Source organism: Lynx rufus, unplaced genomic scaffold, assembly GCF_022079265.1.
Source record: "Lynx rufus isolate CCGP_SWC_20201006 ecotype Redwood Valley unplaced genomic scaffold, mLynRuf1.p SCAF_13, whole genome shotgun sequence".
In the NCBI taxonomy this organism is placed as follows: domain Eukaryota; kingdom Metazoa; phylum Chordata; class Mammalia; order Carnivora; family Felidae; genus Lynx; species Lynx rufus.
In genome coordinates this window covers 55,640,508-55,667,704 of record NW_025814827.1, presented here as the reverse complement: position 1 = coordinate 55,667,704, position 27,197 = coordinate 55,640,508, and the positions used below count along the sequence as shown (strand labels likewise).

At 37.5% G+C, this 27,197-nt stretch overlaps 1 protein-coding gene across 2 annotated transcripts in view; it reads left to right on the top strand.

The window, feature by feature from the left end:
- Positions 1-27,197, top strand: part of SNX6 (sorting nexin 6) — a 59,769-nt gene that overhangs the window by 21,829 nt on the left and 10,743 nt on the right. For both annotated transcript variants that reach the window (XM_047075590.1, XM_047075591.1), the window contains 5 exons: positions 8,424-8,519; positions 10,222-10,327; positions 19,351-19,426; positions 21,886-21,925; positions 26,898-26,984. In XM_047075590.1, coding sequence (XP_046931546.1) covers positions 8,424-8,519; positions 10,222-10,327; positions 19,351-19,426; positions 21,886-21,925; positions 26,898-26,984 — 405 coding nt within the window. The remainder of the gene's footprint in view (positions 1-8,423; positions 8,520-10,221; positions 10,328-19,350; positions 19,427-21,885; positions 21,926-26,897; positions 26,985-27,197) is intronic.

Genomic DNA, 27,197 nt, shown 5'->3' with positions numbered 1-27,197 from the left:
TATTTTTCAAGGTAGTGTAAAATGACATTTTTTTTAGTGGTAATAGAGTATTTCAATACAACTAGAGAAGAAATGAAGAAATTGAAGAAATGAGGCTAAATCATGTTACTGCATGGGACATTGATTTTCATCCTGAATTGTGAACCTCTTAAGAAATAGGATTATCGGGGCGCCTGGGTGGCACAGTCGGTTAAGCGTCCGACTTCAGCCAGGTCACGATCTCGCGGTCCGTGAGTTCGAGCCCCGCGTCGGGCTCTGGGCTGATGGCTCAGAGCCTGGAGCCTGTTTCCGATTCTGTGTCTCCCTCTCTCTCTGCCCCTCGCCCGTTCATGCTCTGTCTCTCTCTGTCCCAAAAATAAATAAACGTTGAAAAAAAAAATTAAAAAAAAAAAAAAAAAAGAAATAGGATTATCAACTTGATTGTTTCCTAAATTTGAGTTTGAAGTTTTCTGAAATTCCAGGGAGGTGCTTGAGCTAAAGAATTCTAGATTACTTTAGGGTTAATCATTGCCTTTTGATCTGTTTAACTGACCTTTTTCAGTGCCAATTGCTCCTAATCTTCCTCCTTCCCTGCCTGAAAACTCTGTTACAGTGCAAATAGAAAAATTGATGTGGTTGAGCTTTAAAGATTTCTTCATTCATAGTACTGGCAAAAATTTTTATTAATGGATAGGTGATACAGATCTTGGGATTTATATTTGAATGACAAGATTAACTCATAATTTTAGCAGAAAACAAATGTAGCATAGTGCTTATTTGCTTATAAGTTGACATCAAGATCAAAGAATTTTATGTATATAAATTTGCCCTTCTGGTTTGGTTTTAGTAGACATGACAATAAAATATCCTAAGTCTAGCAATAGGGAGAACACATTTTTTTGAAAGGGTATGAAGTAACTCGGGATCACAGAAACAGCATTTTAAGCCTGGATACTTTCACAAGTGTAAATATGGTATGTGATACTGGCATGTGGTCATTTACAACTAGGAACTGTAAAAAATTCTGGCTATGTCATGAATTATAAGAAGCTGAAAATAACTTGTGACTGGGTTGCCAAAGAACACATGATAGAATGCTGTCATCACTTTTTTTACTTTTATGTGTTTGTTTTTGCTTAACCTTATTCATGGCCTTGGCCAAAACCTTAATAATAATTGGTAGAGCAGCTTAGGCATACAGTGAGTATTATCAGTGCAAGGCCACTTGAGCTAGAGGAGCCTCATGCTCTGTGTACTCTGTCCCATTGCCAAATCCCTTAGTACTATCTGAAATTATATGTCTGTATTTTAAATTTTTTTTTTTAATTTTTTTTTCAACGTTTATTTATTTTTGGGACAGAGAGAGACAGAGCATGAACGGGGGAGGGGCAGAGAGAGAGCGAGACACAGAATCGGAAACAGGCTCCAGGCTCCGAGCCATCAGCCCAGAGCCCGACGCGGGGCTCGAACTCACGGACCGTGAGATCGTGACCTGGCTGAAGTCGGACGCTTAACCGACTGCGCCACCCAGGCGCCCCTATATGTCTGTATTTTAAATTTTTATGTATTTATTATCTGTCCTCTCTACTAAAATGTAAGCTCTCTGAAAGCAAGGCTTGAATTTTACACCATTGTATCCTCACTGCTTTAGAATAATGGCTGACAATTAAGATGTAAAATAAGTATTTGTTAAAATGATAAGTGAAAGATTATTGATTGTTTTCCAGTTGTGGTGGTGGTTTTTTAACTTTTTTTTTTTTATTTAAATTTTATAGTTAACATACAGTGCAATATTGGTTTCAGGAGTAGAATTCAGTGATTTATCACTTACGTACAACACCCAGTGCTCATCCCAACAAGTGCCCTCCTTAGTACCTATCACTCATCTAGCCCATCTCCCACCCACCTCCCTCTGTCAACCCAGTTTGTTCTCTGTCATTAAGAGTCTCTTGTGGTTTGTTTCCCTCACTTTTCTTTCCCCCCTCTTCCCATATGTTCATCTGTTTTGTTTCTTATATTTCACATAGAAGCGAAATCATATGGGATTTGTCATTCTCTGGTTGACTTATTTCACTTAACATAATATATGCTAGCTCCGTCCACATCATTGCAAATGGCCAGATTTCATTCTTTTTGATGGCCGAGTAATATTCCATTGTATATATGTACCACATCTTCTTTATCCATTCATAAATTGATGGACATTTGGGCTCTCTCCATAGTTTGGCTATTGTTGATAATGCTATAAACATTGGGGTGCATGTACCCCTTCAAATCTGTATTTTTGTATCCTTTGGGTAAATACCTAATAGTGCAATTGCTGGATCATAGGGTAGTTCTATTTTTAGTTTCTTGAGGGACCTCCATACTATTCTCCAGAGTGACTGCACCAGTTTGCATTCCCACCAACAGTGCAAGAGAATTTCCCCCTTTCTCTGCATGCTTGCCAACACTTGCTGTTTCTTATGTTGTTAATTTTAGCCATTCTGACAGGTGTAAAGTGGTATTTCATCATGGTTTTGATTTGTATTTCCCTGATGATAAGTGATGGTGATCATCTTTTATATGTCTGTTAGCCATCTGGATGTCTTCTTTGGAAAAGTGTCTGTTCATGTCTTCTGCCCATTTCCTCACTAGATTATTTGTTTTTGGGTGTTGAATTTGATAAGTTCTTTATGGATTTTGGATACTAAGCCTTTATCTGATATGTCATTTGCAGATATCATCTCCCATTCTGTACGCTATCTTTTAGTTTTGTTGGTTGTTTGCTGTGCAGGAGCCTTTTAAGTTTATTTTTGAAAGAGAGAGAAAACATCAGCAGGGGAGGGGCAGAAAGAGAAGGGGAGATTGAATCCCAAGCAGGCTCCACACTCAGCATAGAGCCCCATGCAGGGCTCGATCCCAACCATCAGATCAGGACCTGAGCTGAAATCAAGGGTCTGACACTTAACCGACTGAGCCACCTAGGTGCCCCCAGAAGCTTTTTATTTAAGGAAGTCCCAATAGTTCATGTTTGCTTTTGTTTTCCTTAACTTTGGCAATGTGTCTAGTAAGAAGTTGCTCTGGCCAAGGTCAGAGAAGTTGCTGCCTGTGTTTTATTCTAGGAATTTGATGGTTTCCTGTCGCACATTTAGGTCTTTCATCCATTTTGAATTTATTTTTGTGTATGGTGTAATAAAGTGGTCCAGGTTCATTCTTCTGCATGTTGCTGTCCACTTTTCCCAACACCATTTGTTGAAGAAACTGTCTTTTTTTCATTGGATTTCTTTCCTGCTTTGTCGAAGATTAGTTGACCATATAGTTGTGAGTCCATTTCTGGGTTTTCTATTCTGTTCCACTGATCTATGTATCTGTTTCTGTGCCAGTACCATACTGTCTCGATGACTACAGTTTTGTAATATAGTTTGAAATCTGGAATCGTGATGCCTCCAGTTTTGTTTTTCTTTTTTGGATTGCTTTGGCTATTCAGGGTCTTTTGTGGTCCCATACAGATTTTAGGATTGTTTGTTCTAGCTCTGAGAAAAATGCTGGTGGTATTTTGATAGGGATTGCATTAAATGTGTGGATTGCTTTGGGTAGTATTGACATTTTAACGTTTGTTCTTCCAATCCATGAGCATGGAATGCTCTTCCATTTGTTAGTGTCCTCTTCAATTTCTGTCATAAGTGTTTTATAGTTTTCAGAGTACAGATCTTTTACCTCTTTAGTTAGGTTTATTTTCCTAGGTATGTTTTTGGTGCAGTTCCAAATGGAATCAATTCCTTGATTTCTTTTTCTGCTGCTTCGTTATCAATGTATAAAAATGCAACAGATTTCTGCATGTTGATTTTATGTCTTGTGACTTTGCTGAATTCATGTATTAGTTCTAGCAATTTTTTGGTGGAGTCTTTCGGATTTTCTACATAGAGTATCATGTGAAAGTTTGACTTCCTCCTTGCTGATTTGGGTGCCTTTTCTTTTTGTTGTCTGACTGCGGAGATTAAGACTTCCAATAATGTGTTAAATAGTAATGATGAGAATGGGTATCCTTGTCTTGTTCCTGACTATAAAGGAAAGGCTTTCAGCTTTTCCCCATTGAGGAGGATATTAACTATGGGTCTTTCATATATGGTTATGATGTTGAGATATATTCCATCTATCCCTACATTGTTGAGGGTTTTTATTAAGAATGGATGCTGGGGGCGCCTGGGTGGCGCAGTCGGTTAAGCGTCCGACTTCAGCCAGGTCACAATCTCGCGGTCCGTGAGTTCGAGCCCCGCGTCAGGCTCTGGGCTGATGGCTCAGAGCCTGGAGCCTGTTTCCGATTCTGTGTCTCCCTCTCTCTCTGCCCCTCCCCCATTCATGCTCTGTCTCTCTCTGTCCCAAAAATAAATAAACGTTGAAAAAAATAAATAAATAAAGAATGGATGCTGTATTTTGTCAAATGGATTATTGATTGTTTAGATCAGATTTATAAATAGCTTTGGAAAAAAATTAAGGTTTCATAAATTTTCTCCCTTCAATATAGATTTCTTTTTCTTCCTCCCACTAATATATGCTTAATAGAGATAATGATCTCATGCATTATAATAACCCTTTTAATACCAGCACATGGTATTTTAGAGAAACTCTAAAAAGACAGGAAAGTGGTTTGCAAATATTTTTTAATCATTAATTAATAGCAAGTATATTAACAGGTTATAGAAGATTATAGGCCCCAGGGCACCTGGGTGGCTCAGTCAGTTAAGTAAGATCAGGTCATGATCTCACAGTTTATGAGTTTGAGCCCAGGATTGGGTTCTCTGTCAGTGCAGAGCCTGCTTCAGATCCTCTGTCCCCATCTCTGCCCCTCCTCCGCTTGTGCTCCCTCCCTCTCTCAAAAATAAACAAACATTAAAAAAAAAGAAGGGACACCTAAGTGACTCAGTCGGTTGGGTGTGTGACTTCAGCTCAGGTCATGATCTCACGGTCCGTGAGTTTGAGCCCCGTGTCGGGCTCTGTGCTGACAGCTCAGAGCCTGAAGCCTGCTTCAGATTCTGTGTCTCCTTCTCTCTCTGCTCCTTCCCCACTCACACACTATCTTTCTCTGTCTCTTAAAAATAAATAAATGTTAAAAATTAAAAAAAAGAAGAAGAAGAAGAAGAAAAAGTATGCCTGGGTGGCTCAGTTGGTTAAGCATTTGACTCAGTTTCAGCTCAGGTCATGATCTCATGGTTGGTGGGTTCTAGCCACGCATGAGGCTCTGTGCTGACAGCGCGGAGCCTGTTTGTGATTCTCTCTCCCTCTCTCTGTGCCCCTCCCCTGCTCTCTCATTCCATCTCTCTCGAAATAAACTAATACAAAAAAAGTTTTTTAAAAAGAAGGAGATTATAGGCCCAAAACTAAGAGGTTTTTCTCAATGTTGTTCTAATGCTGTTTCATGGATCTTTACATACTTCAGTGGGGCAGGAAAAGCAATCTGCATGTGCTGTTTTGTTTTCTTAGTTTCAGAGAGCCATGGGACTGATAAGTTGCTGAAGTAGAGCTAGGGTGTCTTAAAGTCTAAAGAGGCCATCAGGCAGCTGAGAGGCCTAGAAAAGCTTATTCTAGCATTGAGTTGTTTGAGAAATAGTTGCTGTTGTAAGGAATGATTGCCTTTAATGTTCAGTGCCTTACTTAAGTAGTTGTATACCTTCTCTGTTTCTACTAGGTATAGTCTGAGTCTACTTAAGAGTAGAGTAAATATATAACCTCTTCAACACCCTAATGTCCATTCAGTTCTTGCTGCCTTATCAGTGGACATAACCCAGGACCCTGCCTCATATCTGAGTTCTTAAGCCCTAGTATTAATAGACTCCAAACATAGACAGCTCTGTTTTTCCCTATTCATATTTTGATTGTTCTTTGATTCTGGTACATCTAGACACTTGATCTCTTCTGCATTTTGACCCTGTTAGCAGCCCTTTTGTCTTTACTTTGTTCTCATGTAGCCTAGATTGCCTGCTCCATCATTTATAACAAGGCTATATATGACTTCAAATAGCTCTCTCCCATTTTCCATAAAAGCTAATTTCAACTTGCAGCAGTTCCTCCTTGATGTAAAATGACCTTGTTCACTAGGAAATACAAGCCAATCAGAGATCAAATCCCACAACTCCACGTGTCTCCCACAACCCTCATCTGCCTTGGCAGCCACATGCATATATTAGCTTTTTTTTTTTTTCTTTTTTTTCTTCCTTTCCAATCTGGACAACTTTTAATTTCTTTTGCTTGCCTAACTTCCCTGGCTAGAATCTCCAGTACAATGTAAAATAGAAATGACAAGAGCAGACATCCTTGTTTTGTCTATGATCTTGGGAGGAAAGCATTCACTATTTCACTATTAAGTATGATGTTAACTGTGGGGTTTTCATTGATGCTCTTGATCAAGTTGAAGAAGTTCCCTTCTATTCCTAGTTTGTTGAGTGTTTTTATTATGAAAAAGTATAGCTATTGAGATGATAATGTGGTTTTGTCCTTTATTCTACTAATATAGTATATTACATTGTGCCTTTCCACTTTGACAAAGGTATCTTTCTAGCTATCCTGGATCCCATGTACTTCTGGATCTTTGGGATCTGTTCTGAGTTTCCTTCTTAACTCTGTGGCTCCTTCTTAGTGTCCTTTGTGAGCTTTTTCCTCCATATATCCATTCATTTAAATAGGATCCTTCCAAGGTTCCTCACTGATTTCTCCAGAAATTTAGAAGTTCCTTTAGACTTCTAACTCTAAATTCTCCTGAAGTGATCTCATTGACTCCTATGGCTGCAGGTACTTTTATATCTATTAACTTATAAATCTGTATCACTTGTTTGAGCTCTTCTTTAAATGCAGGTCTTCTTTTATGTTCTCTGTCTCAAAGAAGATACCAGCACCTTCCAATTTCTTACGACCTAAAAATTACTCATGACTTTACTCCCTATTCCTTTTTTTTTTTTAAGTAGGCTCCATGCTGAGGCCTGAACTCAGACCCCGAGATCAAGACCTGAGCTGAGATCAAGAGTTGGACAGTTAACTCACTGAGCCACTCAGGCATCCCCCTGCTCCCTATTCCTATTAGGAAACACCAAATCCTGTCTGTTCTACTCTCTTACTATATTAGGAATGTGTCTACTTCCTTCTATCACCAGACCTAAAGATTAGTTCTGACCTTTATAACCCTTGATTGGGTTATTGGAACAGCCTCTGACTGGTCTTTCAACCTCCAGTCTTACCTTTCTCATTTTCTAAGTCTGTATTAAGTTCCCTTGGTGTTCTCGAAGTGCCGTATGGATTCCTCTAACATTGTACTGCTCACCCTATGTTTAATCATATGTTTCTCTGGGTTCTCCTCTGCACCATAAATTACTCTTATAGAGTATGGACCACCTCTTAATCATCCTTATTTTCTGAACACCTAGCACAGTGCGTGATTGTAATATACATTTGTCAATAGTTTTTTAAATAAGTGAATTAGTTAATATAAGAACACGGTTTTGAAAAACACCCAGAGTGCATTCAGAAGCCTAAAGATACAGCAGTTTAGAAAGGTTTCATGAAGAGAATGTGTTTTAATTTCGATGTTTAATGAAGTCTGAATAGAATTTTTGGTGGGAAGAGAGATACTATTTCAGGTACAGGGGAACCTAAGTATTTAGAGCTTCTTTTGAGAACTATTTGGAACATAAGGTTCTGTGGGGGTTTGGTGGTGAGTACAAAGGTAAATTGAACCAGATTGTTGAAAGTCTTGAATACCATGCCTAGGGGATTGGCTTTTATTCTCTGAACATTGTGAAACTCTATAAAGTTATTGAGTAGGGAGGAGATGCTCAAAATTTAATTTTGGAAGTCCTCATCAGAATGGATCGGATTGAAGAAATGAGAGATGTTAACTAGTAGTCCAATGTGGTAGTTAAGCAAGAAATAATGAGGATTTTTACTAGGACAGTGAGAAAGGAAAGGGACAAATTTCAGACATTTGATGGTAGAATTTGAGCTTTGAGAGACAAAAAGAAGTTGTAGATTATTTCAAGATTTTTAATGAGTGGTATGGGGTTTTAGGGAACATGTGGGAATCTGAGAGATTGGTTGGATGGAGGGACCATGAAGGAGGGACCATGAATAGGGAGAACCAAGAAAAGGAAAGTTTTGGAGATTAGATTATAATGAATACTGCTTTAGTCTAATGTGAGGTTAGCAGAATTTCCATTTATAAGGATATGATCTAGGCAAATGGAAATAGAATCTAAGATTCAGGAAAGAGCTTAGTGGTAGTGATCATGATTTGTGAATCATTTATATAATGGTGAGCATTGAAACCATGGTAGTAGATAAGGAAATTAGATGGGCTATTCCTTTATGGGACACCCTGGTGCACCAAGTGGTAAATAATAATGAAAGAGGCATTACTTTCCATATGTAATCTAAAAAAGAAAAAAATTGCCAACTTAAGTTTACCTTTCTTTCAGCTGAGTGTGAGAGGAAAAAATAAAAAAGAGAAACTTGAAGATTTCTTTAAAAACATGGTTAAATCAGCAGATGGAGTAATTGTTTCGGGAGTAAAGGTAAGATTTTATTTGATTAACAGAGGTATTGGTTTAAGAATCCACTTATTTTAAGAAGATAGAGATTTCAGATGTGCAGGTGACCATTGGAGTAAAAGAGAAGTTTGAATAGTAGAATGCTTAGGCCTGGGCCCCCTGCCCTGGAATCCACTCTTTAGAGCCCTTCCTTCTCCCAACGGGCGAGAGTTCTGCAGTCCAAGGGGATTTGCCCACCTGGAGCACATACCCCTTCCTTCCAAACTAGACCATGCTTGAAGTATCTGGAACCCGGTATTTCTTTGCCCAAATCTGAAGCCAAGTCTTCCTCTTCTGTGGGTAATCAAGGGTGACCATGGGTCAGCTGGGGAAAGGGAAGGCACAGGGGAGGTCAGTGTGCAGAATGGAGTGTCCTGTTACATACATCTGAGGTTTCTTTAGGTGCCTTACAGAGCTGCAGGGTGGGGCACGAAGCGGGGCTCCATTTGTACATTTGCCCTTGGTCTTACAAATGTTAGGGGCAGACTTGGGTTCAGATCTGGAGTTAGAAGAGCTTCTTTGAGGTTTTAGTCTTGTCTTGGGGTGCCTGGCTCAGGTAGAGCATGAGGCTCTTGATCTCGGGGTCATGAATTCAAGCTCCACATTGGGCATAGAGCTTACTTAAATAAATAAATAAAAAGAAAATTTAGGGGCACCTGGGTGGCTCAGTTGATTAAACATCCGATTTCGGCTCAGGTCACGATCTCACGGTTTGTGAGTTCAAGCCTGACATCGGGCTCTGTGCTGACAGCTTGGAGCCTGGAGCCTGCTTCAGATTCTGTATCTCCCTCTGTCTCTGCCCTTTCCCCGTTAGTGCTCTCTTTCTCTCAAAAATAAAATAAAATACATTTAAAAAAATAAATAAAGATTAAAAAAATTTTTAATATATAAATAAATAACACCTAAGTATTACATTATGAAACAAACACTAAGAAAGAGATAAATGATGCAGCTTTGTCATCATTACCTGTTTTTATAGATACATCTACAGTAAAACTTAGGTGGAAAGTACTATTCATTTGATTTATACTTTGGTTTTCAGAGATGGGTCACTTGGTATGTTGACATTGCATATGCCGTGGCTACTTTCTAATAAGAACCCTGCTTCCTTCCATTTAATGCTGTGTATTGAGTATGATTAGTAGTAACTAATATTTTTTGAACATTTACAGTGTGGTATTTGGTAGCACATACTTTATTTAATCTTCAGTCCTACAAGTTGGATGGTTTATCCCATTTTAACAGTCAAGGAAAGTGGTACATATGTATTACAAATTTTAAAGGACATTTTGTCAGCACTGATTCTTCCTTGTGTTCTGTTGATGTGGGTCTTATATCATTTCAACTGCTGCGTTTTCAAAAACTGATTGCTATTTTAGAAAGGAGGAAAGTATTTTTATTTTTTATTTTTTAATTTTTTTAAGTTTATTTATTTATTTTGAGAGAGAGAGAATGAGCAAAGGAGGGACAGAGGGAGGTGGGGACCGAGGATCCAAAGCAGGCTCTGAGCTGACAGAAGAGAGCCTGATGTGGGGCTCTGAAGTTACTGATGAAATCAGTAGAACATCTGATTATTAGAGGATAGCTGTGCTGTTTTACTGGTTTTTTGTATTATAATGGTGAAGTGATTTATGTATTACACTAAAGCAAATAAGTGAAAAAATTACATTTTCTTTTGATCCCATAGGACGTAGATGATTTCTTTGAGCATGAACGAACATTTCTTTTAGAATATCATAACCGAGTTAAGGATGCATCTGCTAAATCTGATAGGATGACAAGATCCCACAAAAGTAAGGTTTTTTTCTCTGTGGCTAAAGCTTACCTTTTTTTAATGGAATAATTATAAAGTTGTTATTTTATTTACAGTTTGTAAAAGTCTTGATATAGAACAGTGGTTCTCAAACTTTGGTCTGTGAAGCCTTGACCCTAGGGCTCTTTTTATTTTTAGCAAGTCTGTGAGGTAAAAACTATTTTCATAATAATCCATGATGCTTTTTGTATTTTTCACCATGTTGATATTTACACTGATAATGCAAAAGCCATGGTGGATAAAATTACTGATGCCTTAGCACAGACCAGGGCAGTAGCACCAAATTATGCTAATAGTCACTGTATTCTTTCTACAGTGCATTTGCAGTTAGAACAGATTTTTCAATTAAGGATGTCCTTGATGAAGCAATAAAAATTATTAATTAATAAATCGCTTCCCTTGGGTTCACATTTTTTAATATCTGAATGATGGGAGGTATGTGTAAAGCACTTTGATTACATATGATGGTTCTCTCTAGAAAAGCATTTTAGTGATTGAGTTGCAACTAAACTAGTTGCTTTTTTCATAAAACCCCATTTTTACTTGAGAGAACAGTGGACAAATGACGATTATTCATAGTTGAGTATTTGGTAGACATTTTCTTAAAAATAAGTGACCCTGTCACTTTAAGGAAAACAACTGACAGTATTTGTTGACAATGATAAAAGTCAAGCTTTCCAGCAATAAGTAGAATTTTGGAAAACTTGTATCCATCCCCATGAGCTTGGTTCCCAATAATTAAAGACTGGTCTGAGGGAGGAGATTGATGGGAATATGTGAATTTTTGATACTGTTTATGTATACTGAAGTGCATCAACATTTGGAAGGTCTGCATCATTCATTGAACCGATATTTTCTAAATGATCAAATACATGATGTTACAAAATCACATATGTAAAAGATTCATTCAAAGTTCAAGATAGGCTAATGGGGTTTTTTAACATCTTTATTGAGGTAAAAATTGATATCAGTAAGCTGTAGTATTCAGAGTATACAATTTGATAAGTTTTGACATATGTGTAAAATCATCACTACAGCCAAGATAATTAATATATCTATCACCTCCACAAGTTTCCTTATAGCCCTCTGTAATCCCTCCTTCTCACCCTGTCCCCAGGAAACCACCGATCTGCTTTTTGTCTCTGTAGATTAGTTTGCATTTTCTAGAATTTTATATAAATGGAATCATACTATATGTACTCTTTATTATTTGGCTTTGAAATTCAACAAAATTATTTTGAGATTCATTCATGTTGTGTATCGAGAGGTTATTCCTTTTTATTGCTGAGTATTATTCTATTGTATGGATATATCACAGTTGTTCATCCATTCAGCTATTGGTGGACATTTGGGTTGTTGTTAGCTTTTGGCTGTTATAAATAAAGCTGATGTGAACCATCTATATGTAAGTCTTTGTATGGACATGTGCTTCCGTTGCTCTTGGGTAATACCTGAAAGAGTGACCAGGTCATGCGGTAAGTGTATAATTAACTTTTTAAAAACTTTGGAAAAAACTGCCACTTTTTTCCCAAAATGATTGTACCATTTTATATTCCTACCAGCTGTACATGAGCGTTCCAGTTGTTCCACATCTTTTCCAACAAGGATACTCATTCTTTTTCATTTCAGGCATTCTCATAAGTCAGTAATGTCTCTGTGTAGTTTTAATTTTTAATTTGCATTTCCCTAATGACTAATGATGTTGAACATCCCTTCTTACATAAATCTTCTAGCTTTTTTCTTCTTTACCAGAGTTGTTTTTGGCCCCTCTAGGTTCTTTACATTTTCATATGGATTTTATTTTTTTATTTAAATTTTACTTAGTTAATATACAGTGCAACATTGGTTTCAGGAGTAGAATTTAGTGATTCATTACTTACAATACTCCGTGTTTGTCACAAGTGCCCTCCTTAATTTCCATCACCCATCTAGCCCATGTCTTACCCACCTCCCTCTGTCTACTCTCTATCGTTTGTTCTCTATTGTTAAGAGTCTCTTGTGGTTTGTTTCCCTCTCTTTTCTTCCCCTTCCTTTCCCATATGTTCATCTGTTTTGTTTCTTAAATTCCACATATGAGTGAAATCGTGTGGGATTTGTCTTCTTCTGATTGACTTATTTCAATTCATATCGATTTTAGAATTAGCTTGTCACTTTCTACACAAATGCTGTCTGGGATTTTGGGGTTGTGTAGAATCTGTAGGTCAGTTTGGGGAAGATTGACATCTTAACCATATTGACTCTTCTGATACGTAAATATAGTATATCTCTCCATTTAGTTTGGTCTTCCTTATAATTCTCTCAGCAATGTTTTTTAACTTATATTGTACAGGTCTTATACACCGTTTTTTTTTTTAATTTAATTTTTAATTTTTTTAAATTTACATCCTAGTTAGTTAGCATATAGTGCAACAACAATTTCAGGAGTAGATTCCTTAATGCCCCTTACCCATTTAGCCCATCCCCCCTCCCTTCAGTTACCTTCTGTTTGTTCTCCATATTTAAGAGTCTCTCATGTTTTGTCCCCCTCCCTGTTTTTATTTTATTTTTGCTTCCCTTCCCTTGTGTTCATCGGTTCTGTCTTAAAGTCCTCATATGAGTAAAGTCATATGATATTTGTCTTTCTCTGACTAATTTCGCTTTAATACCATCTAGTTCCATCCACATAGTTGCAAATGGCAAGGTTTCATTCTTTTTGATTGCCAAGTAATACTCCATTGTGTATATATACCACATCTTCTTCATTCATCCATTGATGGACATTTGGGCTCTTTCCATACTTTGGCTATTGTTGATAGTGCTGCTATAAACATTGGGGTGCATGTGCCTCTCTGAAGCAGCATACCTGTATCCCTTGGATAAATACTTAGTAGTGCAATTGCTGGGTCATAGGATAGTTCTATTTTTAATTTTTTGAGGAACCTCCATGCTGTTTTCCAGAGTGGCTGCACCAGTTTGCATTCCCACCAGCAGTGCAAAAGAGATCCTCTTTCTCCGCGTCCTGGCCAACATCTGTTGTTGCCTGAGTTGTTCATCTTAGCCATTCTTGACTGGTGTGAGGTGGTATCTCATTGTGGTTTTAATTTGTATTTCCCTGATGATGAGTGATGTTGAACATTTTTTCATGTGTCGGTTGGCTATCTGGATGTCTTCTTTGGAGAAGTGTCTATTCATGTCTTTTACCCATTTCTTCACTGGATTATTTGTTTTCTGGGTGTTGAGTTTGATAAGTTCTTTGTAGATTTTGGATACTAACCCTTTATCTGATATGTCGTTTACAAATATCTTCTCCCATTCTGTCGGTTGCCTTTTAGTTTTGCTGATTGTTTCCTTTGCTGTGCAGAAGCTTTTTATTTTGTTGAGGTCCCAATAGTTCATTTTTGCTTTTGTTTCCCTTGCCCCTGGAGATGCGTTGAGTAAGAGGTTGCTGCAGCCAAGATCAAAGAGGTTATTGCCTGCTTTCTCCTCGAGGATGTTGATGGCTTGTCTTACATTTAGGTCTTTCATCCATTTTGAGTTTATTTTTGTGTATGGTATAAGAAAGTGGTCCAGGTTCATTTTTCTGCATGTTACTGTCCAGTTTTCCCAGCATCACTTGCTGAAGAGACTGTCTTTATTCCATCAGATATACTTTCCTGCTTTGTCAAAGATTAGTTGGCCATATGTTTGTGGGTCCATTCTGGGTTCTCTGTTCTGTTCCATTGATCTGAGTGTCTGTTTTTGTGCCAATACCATACTATCTTGATGATTACAGCTTTGTAATACAGCTTGAAGTCCGAGGATCTTATACACCTTTAGTTGAATTGATCCCTAATTATTTTTTGATGCTATCATAAATGATGTGTTTTTTACATTTCAGTTTCTAGTTCTTTGCTAATATATAGAAATACGGTGTTTTCTGTATTGATCTTGTATCTTGCAATATTACTAAATAAACTCACTTATTAGTTCCAGTAACTATTTTGTAGATTCCTTATGATTTTCTACATAGATGATCATCTGCCAATAAAAACAATTACACTTGTTTCCAATTTAGATTCCATTTATTTCTTGTCTTTGCCCCGTTGTACTGAAGCTATACCTATAGCTCCAGTGCAGTGTGGATGGAAGTGGTGAGAATAGGCATCTTTGCCTTGTTCCTTAGCTTATGGGGAAGGCATTCATTCTTAAACCATTAATTATGGTGTTTGGTGTCGGTTTTTCCTAGATGCTTTTTATCAGGGTGAAAAAATTGTCTTATAAATTTATCTGAGAGGTTGTGTTTTTTTAAATCAGGAATGAGCGTTGGATTCTTTTCATATGCTCTTTTTGCAGCTGCAGTGTTCAGATAATCCCGTTTTTTCCTTTTAGTCTATTATGTATTGATTGATTTTCAAATGTTAAACCAACTTTATGATCTTGGGATTAATATCACTTATTTATACCAATGGAGTTTAATGTAATAGAGCTTAGAAAGTTTATTGATATGATTTTAGATTCCCCACTGCAACTATTTTTTTTAATATGAAATTTATTGTCAAATTGGTTTCCATACAACACCCAGTGCTCATCCCAACAGGTGCCCTCCTCAATGCCCATCACCCTCTTTCCCCTCCCTCCTACCCCCCCATCAACCCTCAGTTTATTCTCAGTTTTTAAGAGTCTCTCATGGTTTGCCTCCTTCCCTCTCTGTAACTTTTTTTTTCCTCTTCCCCTCCCCCATGGTCTTCTGTTAGGTTTCTCAGGATCCACATAAGAGTGAAAATGTATGGTATCGTCTTTCTCTGTATGACTTATTTCACTTAGCATATCACTCTCCAGTTCCATCCATGTCATTACAACTAACTCTTAAAGAAACTACTACTTGTTGAGTTTTGGGGTGGTATCAAAGAAGAATATCCACGGGGCGCCTGGATGGCTCAGTCGGTTGAGTGTCTGACTTCGGCTCAGGTCATGATCTCGCAGTTGACGAGTTCGAGCCCCGCGTCGGGCTCTGTGCTGACAGCTCAGAGCCTGGAGCCTGCTTTGGATTCTGTGTCTCCCTCTCTCTCTGTACCTCCGCTGCTATACTCTGTCTGTCTGTCTCTCTCTCAAAAATAAATATAACCATTAAAAAATATTTTTTTTAAAAAGAATATCCACAATTATCTGAAAATAAAGCTACATATCTGTTTGAGACTGCATTTTCTCCACATATTTGAACAAAAGCAGTGTATTATAATACTACGATTGAATGCAGAAGCAGGTAAGAGAATGCAGCTGTCTTCTATTAAGATAAAGACACAAAAAATTTGCAAAAATGTAATAGTGTCACTCTGCTCACTAATTTAAAAATACATATAGTTATTTTTCATTTGAAATATTACTTAACTATGATTTTAATACTTTTAATCATTTTGCTTTACTTAAAAAACATACAGTACATATTGATAGACATAACCCCCATAAACATAATTATTTAGGATCCTCAATAATTTCTAAGAGTGTAAAGGAGTCCTTAGACCAAAAAGTTTGAGAACCTCTGTTATAGAGACAGTTCAGCTGGTACCTAGAAATAAGAACCTCTGTTTTGGAGTACTGTTACATGCTGTAACAGAAAGGAAATAAAGTCTCTGGCTTGATACCTTCTATTCTTGTGTCATTCTTTGGAGAAGGCTAAGAGTTATTTTTATATTTTATTCTATTTTTGTAACTTATAGATTTCTTCTAAGGAAGTAGTTATTTATATTTGCTTGTTCAGTACTTAAGAACTATAAAGTGTGGGAAGCTTGAATTCCTTCCTAGATTTATTACCAATTTGCTCTAGAGCATTGGGCAAGTCACATAATTAATTGGTATTATACTGGTTCCCTTGTTTATAAAATGACATTAAGATGAGTTATCTCACACGTTTTACTCCTCTGTTAAGAGAAACTTTGTCCTAGTCTGTCCTCTCCCTGTCCCTCCATCAAGACCTGCACTTACTCCCTCTACACACCCAGAGACACATAGTGCACCCTGTGGGGCTCCAGCAGTACCCTATTTGCTTTCCTGGGGACCCCCATACTCCACCAACTGGACCAGGCTGGAGCCCACAGGCCTCGCCTGTACCCCCTCAAGAAAGAAAAACTTTGTAAATATGAAATGGTATATATACTAGTGTTAGTTGTAATAATTAGGAGTATCCTTAAGTTTATTTTTGATTATTTAAAATGGAATCCTATTAGGGGTGCCTGGCTGGCTCAGTCAGTAGAATATGCGACTCTTGATCTCAGGGTTGTAGGTTTGAGCCCCACATTGAATGAAGAGATTACTTAAAAATAAAATCCTTTAAAAAATTAAAATAAAATAGAATCCTACTATACTTTAAAAATTGTTTTAAAGTTATTTAGCTCAGGGGCACCTTGCTGGCTGTCAGTAGAGCATACGACTCTTTTTTTGTTGTTTTTTTAAGAGAGAGAGAAAACACCAGAGGGGGAGAGTGGCAGAGAGAGAGAGAGAGAGAGAGAATATGAATGAATTCTAAGCAGACTTCATGCTTGACCTGAGCCGAAATCAAGAGTGTAATACTCAGTTGACTGAGCCACCCAGGCACCGCTGAGTCTATGACTCTTAATCTCAGGGTAATGAGTTCAAGCCCCATGTTGGGCATGGATCTGCATAGGATAGGATAGGATAGGATAGGATAGGATAGGATAGGATAGGGTAAATAAAATTAAGTAAAAAATAAAATAGTTTATAAACATTGGCCTGTTTGCCAACCATAATGTTAGGCATTGGTAATTTCAAGATGAAGAAAATATAGTCTTTGCCCTTCAGGAATTAATAATTTTGCAGAAATTTTGCAGAAATCTGAAAAGCAGAAAATTACAGTGTATTGTAGTCAGTCCTTTAATAGAGGTATATATTTGTGCTATGGAAACATAAAGAACTATAAAGGTAGAGAGTCATCTGTTAAGATAACATAATTCTTATTTATTCTATTTGGCCAAATGGAACAGTATTTGTAGAAGAGATGATGGCGAATCTATTTTACAAAATTATAATTATTACATAATTATAAAATTATAAAGTAAAAACTTTTTTCACAACGCATGAACTTAACTAGCCTGGACTATGAAAAACTAAGCTTTTCAGCCTCACTGTGATGTATATACAATCAAGGCAGTTTGCTTATTTTCTGTGATCGTATAATGATGTAATAGCCGAAAAGGGTAGTGTTCTCAGAGCCAGATACTAGGAGACAGGAATTTCTTGCTCTAAAAAATAATCTCAGGGGGTGCCTGGGTGGCTCAGTTGGTTAAGTGTCCGACTTAGGCTCAGGACAAGATCTCATGGTTTGTGAGTTCGAGCCCCGTGTGTGGGCTCTGTGCTGTCAGTTCAGAGCCTGGAGCCTGCTTTGGATTCTGTGTCTCCCTCTCACTCTCTGCCCCTCCCCTGCTCGTTCTCTCTCTCTCAAAATTAAATATTAAAAATAATAATAAATAATTTCAGGGTCATTTTAAGTATAAAATATTACTGTATGTGATATTGGACACAAATCATTTTTGATACCTGCCTTGATAAACCAACCTTTATGTGATTTTTTAACTTAAAATTTTAGGTTAATAGTGAAAAGTCTCACATATAGAAGTTCCTATTCAGAGTCCAAAATTTGTATTCTAAGTATCTTTATGAAAGATACCAGAATAGATCTGTTTCTGAATAACAGTAAGTAAATAGTCACCAAATTTCAGCCTTATCTGTTGAATATAACTTTGTACAACATATAAAGTATAATGTAAGGATTACTGTTTTGTTAAAGAATAAACACACTAAAACCTTATAAACATACTACTGAGGATAAGTGGAAATTTCCATACAAAGTACACATCTTGGATTTCATTAATAATAGCAAACATTTATATAGTACTATATTCACTGTGTGCCAGATATATAGTAACATTGATTAACTCACTTAATCCAAGTAATTTTATAAGACTGGTACCATTATTATCCCCATTTCCAGATGAAGAAAGCAAGGCATTCACAAGTTAAGTGATAAACTCAAGGTCATATAGCTGGTAAATTGGGTCCCAGGACCATGAGCTTAACCATTGCACTGTACTATCCTTTTTCTGAAACAAGTAATGTTTTTTCAACAAGTTGTCCTGGGGGTGAGTGCTAGGAATAGGAAGAGTATTGTGCTAAAGTTGAATACTTTGCTCCCTAGCACCTAAGGGTAATGGTGCTACCACCATTCATGTAGCTTCCCAAGCTCCATAATTTTTCTTCCTACCTCAGGTCTCCTGTTTGTAATCCTACCTATTAGGATTTCCTAATTGTAAATCCTACCTATTAGGTTTCCTAAACATCTTCCAGCCTTGTTGTTCCTCTCTGCTGTCAGTATTTTCGCTACTTTGATCCTAACAATCAGTATTGGACCCAAAAATTTCCTAGTTGGTTGCTCTGCCTTCTGTGTCTCTCCACTTCTAGTCTTTATTCCAGGCAGTGGTTGATTTTACCACTACTGTTATTTTTAAATGTTTAATAACACCCATTCTTATAAGATCAAATCCAAACTTTATCATGGCATCCAAAAACCCATTTTCCCTCCAAGATACCTCTAATTTATTTTTCCATCTTCAACTCCTTCCACTCCCCTCTGTATCCTTGTAGTGCCTTCTTTCTAGAAGGCTGTCTGAATATACTGTGTTATTTTATGTCTTACTAGCCTATATCCATGCTCTGCCCTTCATTCAGAATGCTCTCCCCTCTTTTGTCTGGTAAAGATTTTTCTTATCCTGCAAGTTCTGACTCACTCGGTAGTGTCTATAAATCCTTCCCTAACTTACTCAGGTTTCCCCTGCTCCCAAAGTAGTTTTTACCTACTTCTGATAGAATATTCTGATATAATATTCCATCAAATTATATTATAGTTATTGTCATTTCCTTCACCAGACTTGGAATATCTCATACTGTATACACATTTGTTTAGCAGGTGAATGCTCAATAAGTATTTTTGAATCAATGAACAAATATATGAAATTCTAACAATCTTTTCCATAGGTGCTGCAGATGATTACAATAGGATTGGTTCTTCGCTATATGCTTTAGGAACTCAGGATTCTACAGATATATGCAAGTAAGGATTCTGATTTAAAACATTAAATAAAACACAGGGCGCCTGGGTGGCTCAGTTGGTTAGGCGTCTGACTTTGGCTCAGGTCATGATCTCATGGTTTGTGAGTTCGAGCCCTGCATTGGGCTCTGTGCTGACAGCTCAGAGTCTGGAGCCTGCTTTGGATTCTATGTCTCCCTCTCTCTCTGCTCCTCCCCTGCTCACACTCTGTCTCTCTCTCAAAAATAAACATTTAAAAAAAAAAGTTTTAAAACATTAAATAAAACAGAAAAATTTTGCTAACAGCCTGGGCATGTAGAATGCCTGACCCAGCAGGCATTTAGAATATCTTCATCAAAACACATCAGTAGTAAGGAACTTTTTTATAAACTTGGATCAATGTTATTTTTTCCTCTACTCTTTCTCTCTTATTTCTTAAATCTGAAAAATAGAGGCGCCTAGGGAACTCAGTTTAAATGTCCGACTTCTGCTCAGGTCATGATCTCACGGTTCGTGGGTTCAAGCTCCACATCGGACTCTCTACTATCAGCACATAGCCTGCTTCGGATCCTCTGTCTCCCTCTCTCGCTGTCCCTCCCCAGTTCACATGCTCTCTCTCTCAAAAATAAACATTTAAAAAGAAAATCTGAAAAATAAAAATTGACTTTAATGTATATTTTAACATTTACAAAGTGTTATTTGATGAAAATTGGCTGATGTGTGTATGTGTAAGGAAGAGACACAGAACTTATGTCAAAATGTTCTTAGGTTTTGATGAAGTTTATTATAAATAAACGTTCTGAAATTAGAATATACAGTATATATGTATGTATGTATTTCTTTGGAGGCCAAATTGACTTTTAAAGTAAAATATGATGGTATTAGTTTATACTTTTTAGAGAGGCTAGTTTTCGTTTTTAAGTTTAGTGAATCTCAGGGTAGTCCTAGGGTGACCAGAGGGTAGCTGTTGTATGTGTTAGTATGGAAGTACTCTCTGAATGTTTGCTTACACAGCTGTCCCTTACTTAATTTATGTTAGCTTTCCACATTAATGTAACCATGGTTAATTTTAGTTTTTCCTATAATATTGTTTAAACACAACTGTTTATTGAAAAATAATCCAAACTTTTTTTTTCAAACTTAAGTGGCAAAACTATTTTCCTAGTTTATGCCTTTTTCTAAACCACATCCTTGAATCATTTTTCTAGTGTATCTTGTCTTAGTAGACCTGTAAGATCCAAAGATCCAAGTTTTTCAGCAAAGCAAGGTACTATACGTATATATATATATGGCTTACATTAATTAACATGCTACCTTTCCTAAGAATTCATAAGTCTTGGAGTGCCTGGGTGGCTCAGTCAGTTAAGCATCTGACTTCAGTTCATGATCTCATAATTCGTGGGTTCTAGCCCCACATCAGGCTCTGTGCTGACAGCCCAGAGCCTGGAGCCTGCTTTGGATTCTGTGTCTCCCTCTCTGTCTGCCCCTCCCCTGCTCACACTCTGTCTGCCCCTCCCCTGCTCACACCCTGTCTCTCTCTGTCTCTCAAAAATGAATAAACATAATTTTTAAAAAAAGGATTTGTAAGTCTTTGATAAGAAGAAAAAGTCAACCTTGCCATGTGTAACTGGGCATAAACCTGTCAAGCAAGTTCTTTTTAGTAAAACAGAGTTCATAAAATAGTGTTTTAGCTTTCAATAGCACTTGCCTTCATCCAGTTATAACGTCACCAGTAATTACATATTTCACAGAGTACTCTTTTAAAAAGCTGTGCATTGGGTTATTTTTTAGTTGGTATCACCATTGAGAGATAGGCAATTTAGTTAAAAGTGAACATGAATTTTGAGATACAAATTGCTTACTCATTTCTGTTATTTTCTAAAACAAAGCAGCTCTATTTGAAGGTGTTTAAAACATAACTATCAAATAACTTCAAGAGCTGTTCCAGCCTTAGTGTTTTCCTTTTAAATCAGCCTTTTTTCTCTTTGGATCTGATTGTTCTGTACTTCTATAAGAATTTTGAAATCATGGGCTTTATTTAGTATTATGTGGCATATTAATGAATGTAAGGAAAAATTTTTTTTTGTTTAAATGTATGTATGGCTTAGGGGTGCCTGCTGGCTCAGTTGGTGGAGCATGTGCCTTTTGATCCAGGGGTTGTGAGTTCAAGCCCCACATTGGGTATAGAGATTAGGGAAAAAAATTGAATTTTAAAAAGTTAGAAATTAATAAATATATGGCTTAGATTGTTACTTTGAAAGGGTAAGATTTTCTGTAACAACAGTTTCCAAGTTATCTGTTATATGGGTGGAAGTACAGAGATGTTGAACTAAATGAAGTCTGCATTGGACGAGACCATCAAATATTACTGTAGTGAGATAACAGTGTTCATTATTAATACAGTTTGGGGGCGTATTCTCTCAACATTTGACTTGGAAAATCATTTCAGAGCTGGCTTCTGATGAAATATTTTTCCCTTCCAGGTTTTTTCTCAAAGTTTCAGAACTATTTGATAAAACCAGAGTAAGTACTATCAGTTAACCTTTGGGAGTCTAAATCATTGCATACAGTACTGTTTAACCTGTTATGATTGTGTTTAACTTTGTTGAGAAAGATGAGTTCTACTTCAGAAGGATGAAGAAACAGACTTAGATTTGAAAATTGTAAGTTGTTTTTCAGGAAACTCATTTTTTTTGTTGCTGTTGTTATGGCCTTTTGGTATTTGTAAAAGTTCATATTCTTGATCAGAGAACATGTTCATTATAGAGACTAGGTTTACTTTTATGAAGAATGGTCTTTTTCTGGGGCTTTGTATGCTAGAAGAAAGTTTTAGATTTATTACGGTTTTACCAAGATTACATTGCTTTTGATCCCCCTTGACACACTGGTTTAAAAGCGAGTTATATCTGTGTCCTTGGGTGACTCAACTGAGCGTCCAACTTCAGCTTAGGTCATGATCTTAGGGTTCATGAGTTTGAGCCCCACAATGCGCTGGCTTCTTTCAGCACAGAGCCCGCTTAGGATCCTCTGTCCCCATCTCCCTCTGCCCCTCCCCTGCTCACGCTCTCTCTCTCTTAAAAATAAACATTTAAAAAAAAAAAAGTGAGTTTAACAATATGAGGCAAATACACAACTGCAAAAAAAGGTTAAATAGCAATAATGCTTTAATATTGATGTAGTCTTGATTTTCAGGGATTAGTCTTAGATACAATAATATTAAAACACTTTGATGAAGTTCAGAGAAGAGTGAAATGTTTATTATGTGTTTAATGGCACTTACCTGAGATTGGAAGTGGCTGGTCCATTGTAGAAATCTGATTTCAACGTGACTTTGTCAATTGAGTAATAGATAGTGAAGATAAGTAAAAGAAAAGGAGTTATTTTCTTACAAAGGAAACCGTCATTAAATACATAAATGTTGTTGTAGTGAAGGGTCCCGAAAGCCCATTATTTCACTTTTGGTATTTGTACAAATGAGCATTTTCCAGGAAGATACAGTTGTTTCCTGTGTGTCTACATCAAAAGAATAGGGAACTATCACAGAATAGCTTTATGAGTTAGTATTTTTGCAGAAGTAAATGTCAAGATGAGATTAGACATGCAAGAGATTCATTGGGAAGAACAAAGAGGGAGGAGCAGGATAGACATGAAGAGACTTCAGACCATAGTGCAGGTCTACACCTGGGAAAGGAGAGGGACTTGGTAGGAGGAGTTTCAGACTATAGCGCAGTCTTAAGAAAGTTTTGTCCAGATCAAAAGGGAGTCCTCAGCCAAAGTTGCTCATTAGAGGCAGTACAGCATCAGCAAGACTGGGCTAGTGCTACGGCCCCTGTGCTCTGTCATTGGGTGCAGCTGAGGCAAGGAGGGAAGGATGTATCATAACCTTGGGATGAATATTGTTCTGATCTAGAGAGATTGCAGCTGGGACTCTGAACAAACTATGCTCCTTGCAGCAAGCAATTTCTCATGAAGGAGATCTAGATGGCACGTTGCCATAGGCACCACAGTCTTCATTTCTTTTGGTGTCTTGGTGTTGTTCTGGTTATTATTGCTGTGGCACAAACCATCCTAAAATCAATAGCTTAAAATGACAGCCATTTTATTATGCTAATGAATTCTTTGGGTCAAGAATTCACAAAAGGCAGAACAGAGGTGGCTTGCCTTTACTCCATGATGTCTGGGGCCTCAACAGGGAACATATGAAGGCTGTGGGCTAGAATCCTCTGAAGGCTCTTTCACTCAGGTGTCTGGGGGTGATACTGGCTACCAACCGAGACTTTAGCCGGGGCTATTGGCTGTTACATTTGCGTGTTGCTTTTCCATGGAGCTGCTTAGGCTTCCTCACAGTATGGTGGCTTGAAAGCAAGCATCCTGAAAAATGGGAAGTGAAAATTGCTAGTTTCATTAAGGCCTTGAAACTGGCACAGCATCACTTTTGTATTGATCAAGCGATGTTAGGGCCCAGAATCAAGGGAAGGGAATACATACATACATACCCCTACTCCTTCTTAGTGGAAGGAGAGAGGAGCCATATTTAAAAGCACCCAACTTCCATCTAACATGTTACCTAGATTTATCTAAATCAGTTTATCTAAATTTATCTAAATCAATTTTGAATATATTTTATGTCTGTGCATTTATTGTTAGGTTCATAAGTTTATTTCTCTGTAAGGGAATGTGTCTTAAGCTTCAAGGTTTTTGCTAACTTTTTACTGAAATATATTTTACATATAGGAAAGAGCATATATGAGAAGTATACAGCTCAGTGAAATTTAACAAATTTAACACACCCATATAATGAACACCCACATCAAGAAATAGAACATTTAGGGGCACCTGGGTGGCTCAGTCGGTTAAGCATCCAACTCTTGATTTTGGTTCAGGTCATGATCTCACGGTTCATGAGTTTGAGCCCCACATCGGGCTCCATGATGACATTGCTAAGCCTGCTTGGGATTCTCTCTACCCCCTCTATTTTGCCCCTCCCCCCTTCTGTACATGCGCACTCGCTCACTCTCTCTCAAAATAAGTAAACTTAAAAAACAAAAAAAGCATGCCCTGCCCCCCTTCAGCTGCTTTCTGAGTCACCACCTCCTGCAAGGAAAACCACTATCTTAGCTTCTAACAGCAGAGATTAATCTTATTTTCATATTTTATGTAAATGCTTCATGCAGTATGTATTCTTTTATGTCTGGTTCCATTTACTCAGCATTACATACATAAGATTCATCTGTGTTGGTTTTGTGTTTTTTTTCCTTTTTCAGAAGAGAGAGAAGTACTTTTCCTTTTTTTTCTTTTCTTTTCAGTTTATTTACTTTGAAAGAGAGAGAGAGCTAGGGAGGAACAGAGAGAGGGAGAGAGAGAATCCCAAGTAGGCTCCACACTACAGCTTGGAGCCCCATGCAGAGCTCAAACTCATGAACCATGAGAAACCTGAGCCAAAATCCAGAGTCGGATGCTTAACTGACTGAGCCACGAAGGCGCCCCTGCGTTTTTTGTTTTTGTTTTTGTTTTTTGGTTTGGTTTTAAGTTTATTTACTGAGAGAGAGAGAGACAGAGTACGTGCGAACGAGTGCACAAGTGGGGGGAGGGGCAGAGAGCGAGGAAGAGAGAAAGGATCCCAAGCAGGCTCCATGCTACCAGCACAGTGCCCGGCTGGGGGCTCAGTCTCACAAACCATGAGATCATGATCTGAGCCAAAATGAAGAATCAAACACTTAGCCGACTGAACCACCCAGGAGCCCCGATCCATCCATGTTGTTGCATGTAGGTATAGTTCCTTCATTCCTTCATTCATTGCTATATACCTTTCCTTGGCAGGAATATACCTAAATTTATTCATTTGTCCTACTGTTGGTAGGCTTTGGATCGTTTCTAGTTTGTGGCTCTTTACAAATAGTACTTCTAAGACCATTCTTAGATAGTTTCAGCTGAAAACAAGTAGATACTTGTTCAGTATATATAACCAGGAGGGGAATTAGGGGTCTTACGGTATCCATGTGAAAAGCTTTCATAGATCGTGCCAAACCGTTTCCCAAAGTGATTGTACCAATTTACATTCCCATCAGAATAAATGTGAGCATTGGGGTTGCTACACAGCTTGCAGTACTTGCTGTTGTCTTTTTTTAGTTATTCTGTTGGATGTGTAGGGTTTTTATTTTTAATTTTTTTAATGTTTTTATTTATTTTTGAAGGAGAGAGAGAGACAGAGGATGAGCGGGGGAGGAGCAGAGAGAGAGGGAGACACAGAATTCAAAGTAGGCTCCATACTGAGCTGTCAGCACAGAGCCGGACGTGGGGCTTGAACTCACAAACTGAGATCATGACCTGAGCCAAAGTTGGATGCTTAACTGACTGAGCACCCAGGTGCCCTGGATGTGTAGGGTTTTTAAATTTTAACTTTATTTCAACAGGAATTTCAGACCCACAGAAACATTGTGAGAATAGTACAAGGAATTCCTATACATGGGTCACCCAGATTTCCTAAATGTTAACATTTTCTACATTGCTTAAAGTGCTTTTTCCCCAAAATGTCCATTTCATTCTGTTTCTGCCCTTTGTGCACATCTGTCTTTTTTTAAAAGATAAGAATTAGGGGCACCTGGGTGGCTCAGTCAGTAAAACCTCCAACTCCTGATTTCAGCACAGGTCATGATCTCATGGTTCGTGGGATCGAGTCCTTTGTTGGGCTCTGCGCTGAGTGCAGAGTCTGCTTGAGGTTCCCTCCCTCCCTCTCATTCTCAAAATAAATAAATAAACTTTTTTTTAAAAAGATAAGAATTTTAATGTAGTCAATACAGTTATCAATGATTTCCCTTGATGTCACCAAATTCTTGCTATATACATGTTCCCAGTTGCCTCAAATGGCTTTTTACAGTGGAGTTCATCTGACTTAGATTCCAACAAGGTCCCTATATTATATTTGGTTGACATAATACATCTTTATCCTCTGTCTCTCCAGACTGAAGAGTTGCATCTTTTTAGTCTGACATGGCTGTTTCCCGTTTTATCCCAACTCAAACTAACCACATCTGTTTATTACTCTGTGGTGTCTTCAGGCACATTTTGGTAATGTTTTGACTGTATTTTCTGGTTGTTCTCAGTAGGAAGATTGGTTTGTTACCTAGTCTACCATCATCAGCCTTTAACACTTTAAAATCATGTGTACATATCATTGAAAGGAAGTAACAAGAGAAAATGTAAGTGCTGAAAGATGGTACTGAAACACAGTCTAGCTGGGAACTTGAGTCAGATATCGAGTCCTTCCAAAAACTCACTAATTTCATTTGATCTCCTTCTTTTTTCTGTTTATTTCTTGTCATAATCATGAAGAAAAGTAATAGGCTAGTAGAAAGGAGAGGGTGGGAAACTTAGGTTAAATAGGAGTGGATACTATAGATATTTATAACTTTAATTTTTTTACAGTAATTGAGAAAGAAAATGTGGGGTGTAGACTATGTGCTAATTAAATGCCTGTTTTTTTCCCCTTTTTCAGAAAATAGAAGCACGAGTGTCTGCTGATGAGGACCTCAAACTTTCTGACCTTTTAAAATATTACTTAAGGGAATCTCAAGCTGCTAAGGTAACTTACTGTTCACTGTTTTTTAAAAAGGACTGTTTTATTAAAAGCCATCTCTTTAGAAGTTAGATTTAAGGTTATTAAAAATTATTCATCTGTTGATTTTAAATTATATTCTCAAGTGTGAATTTTTTTCTCCTTTTATAAATTGTAGGTCAGGGAACCCCACATAAATGTTTCCTCTATTGGGGTGCCTGACTGGCTCAGTTGGTAGAG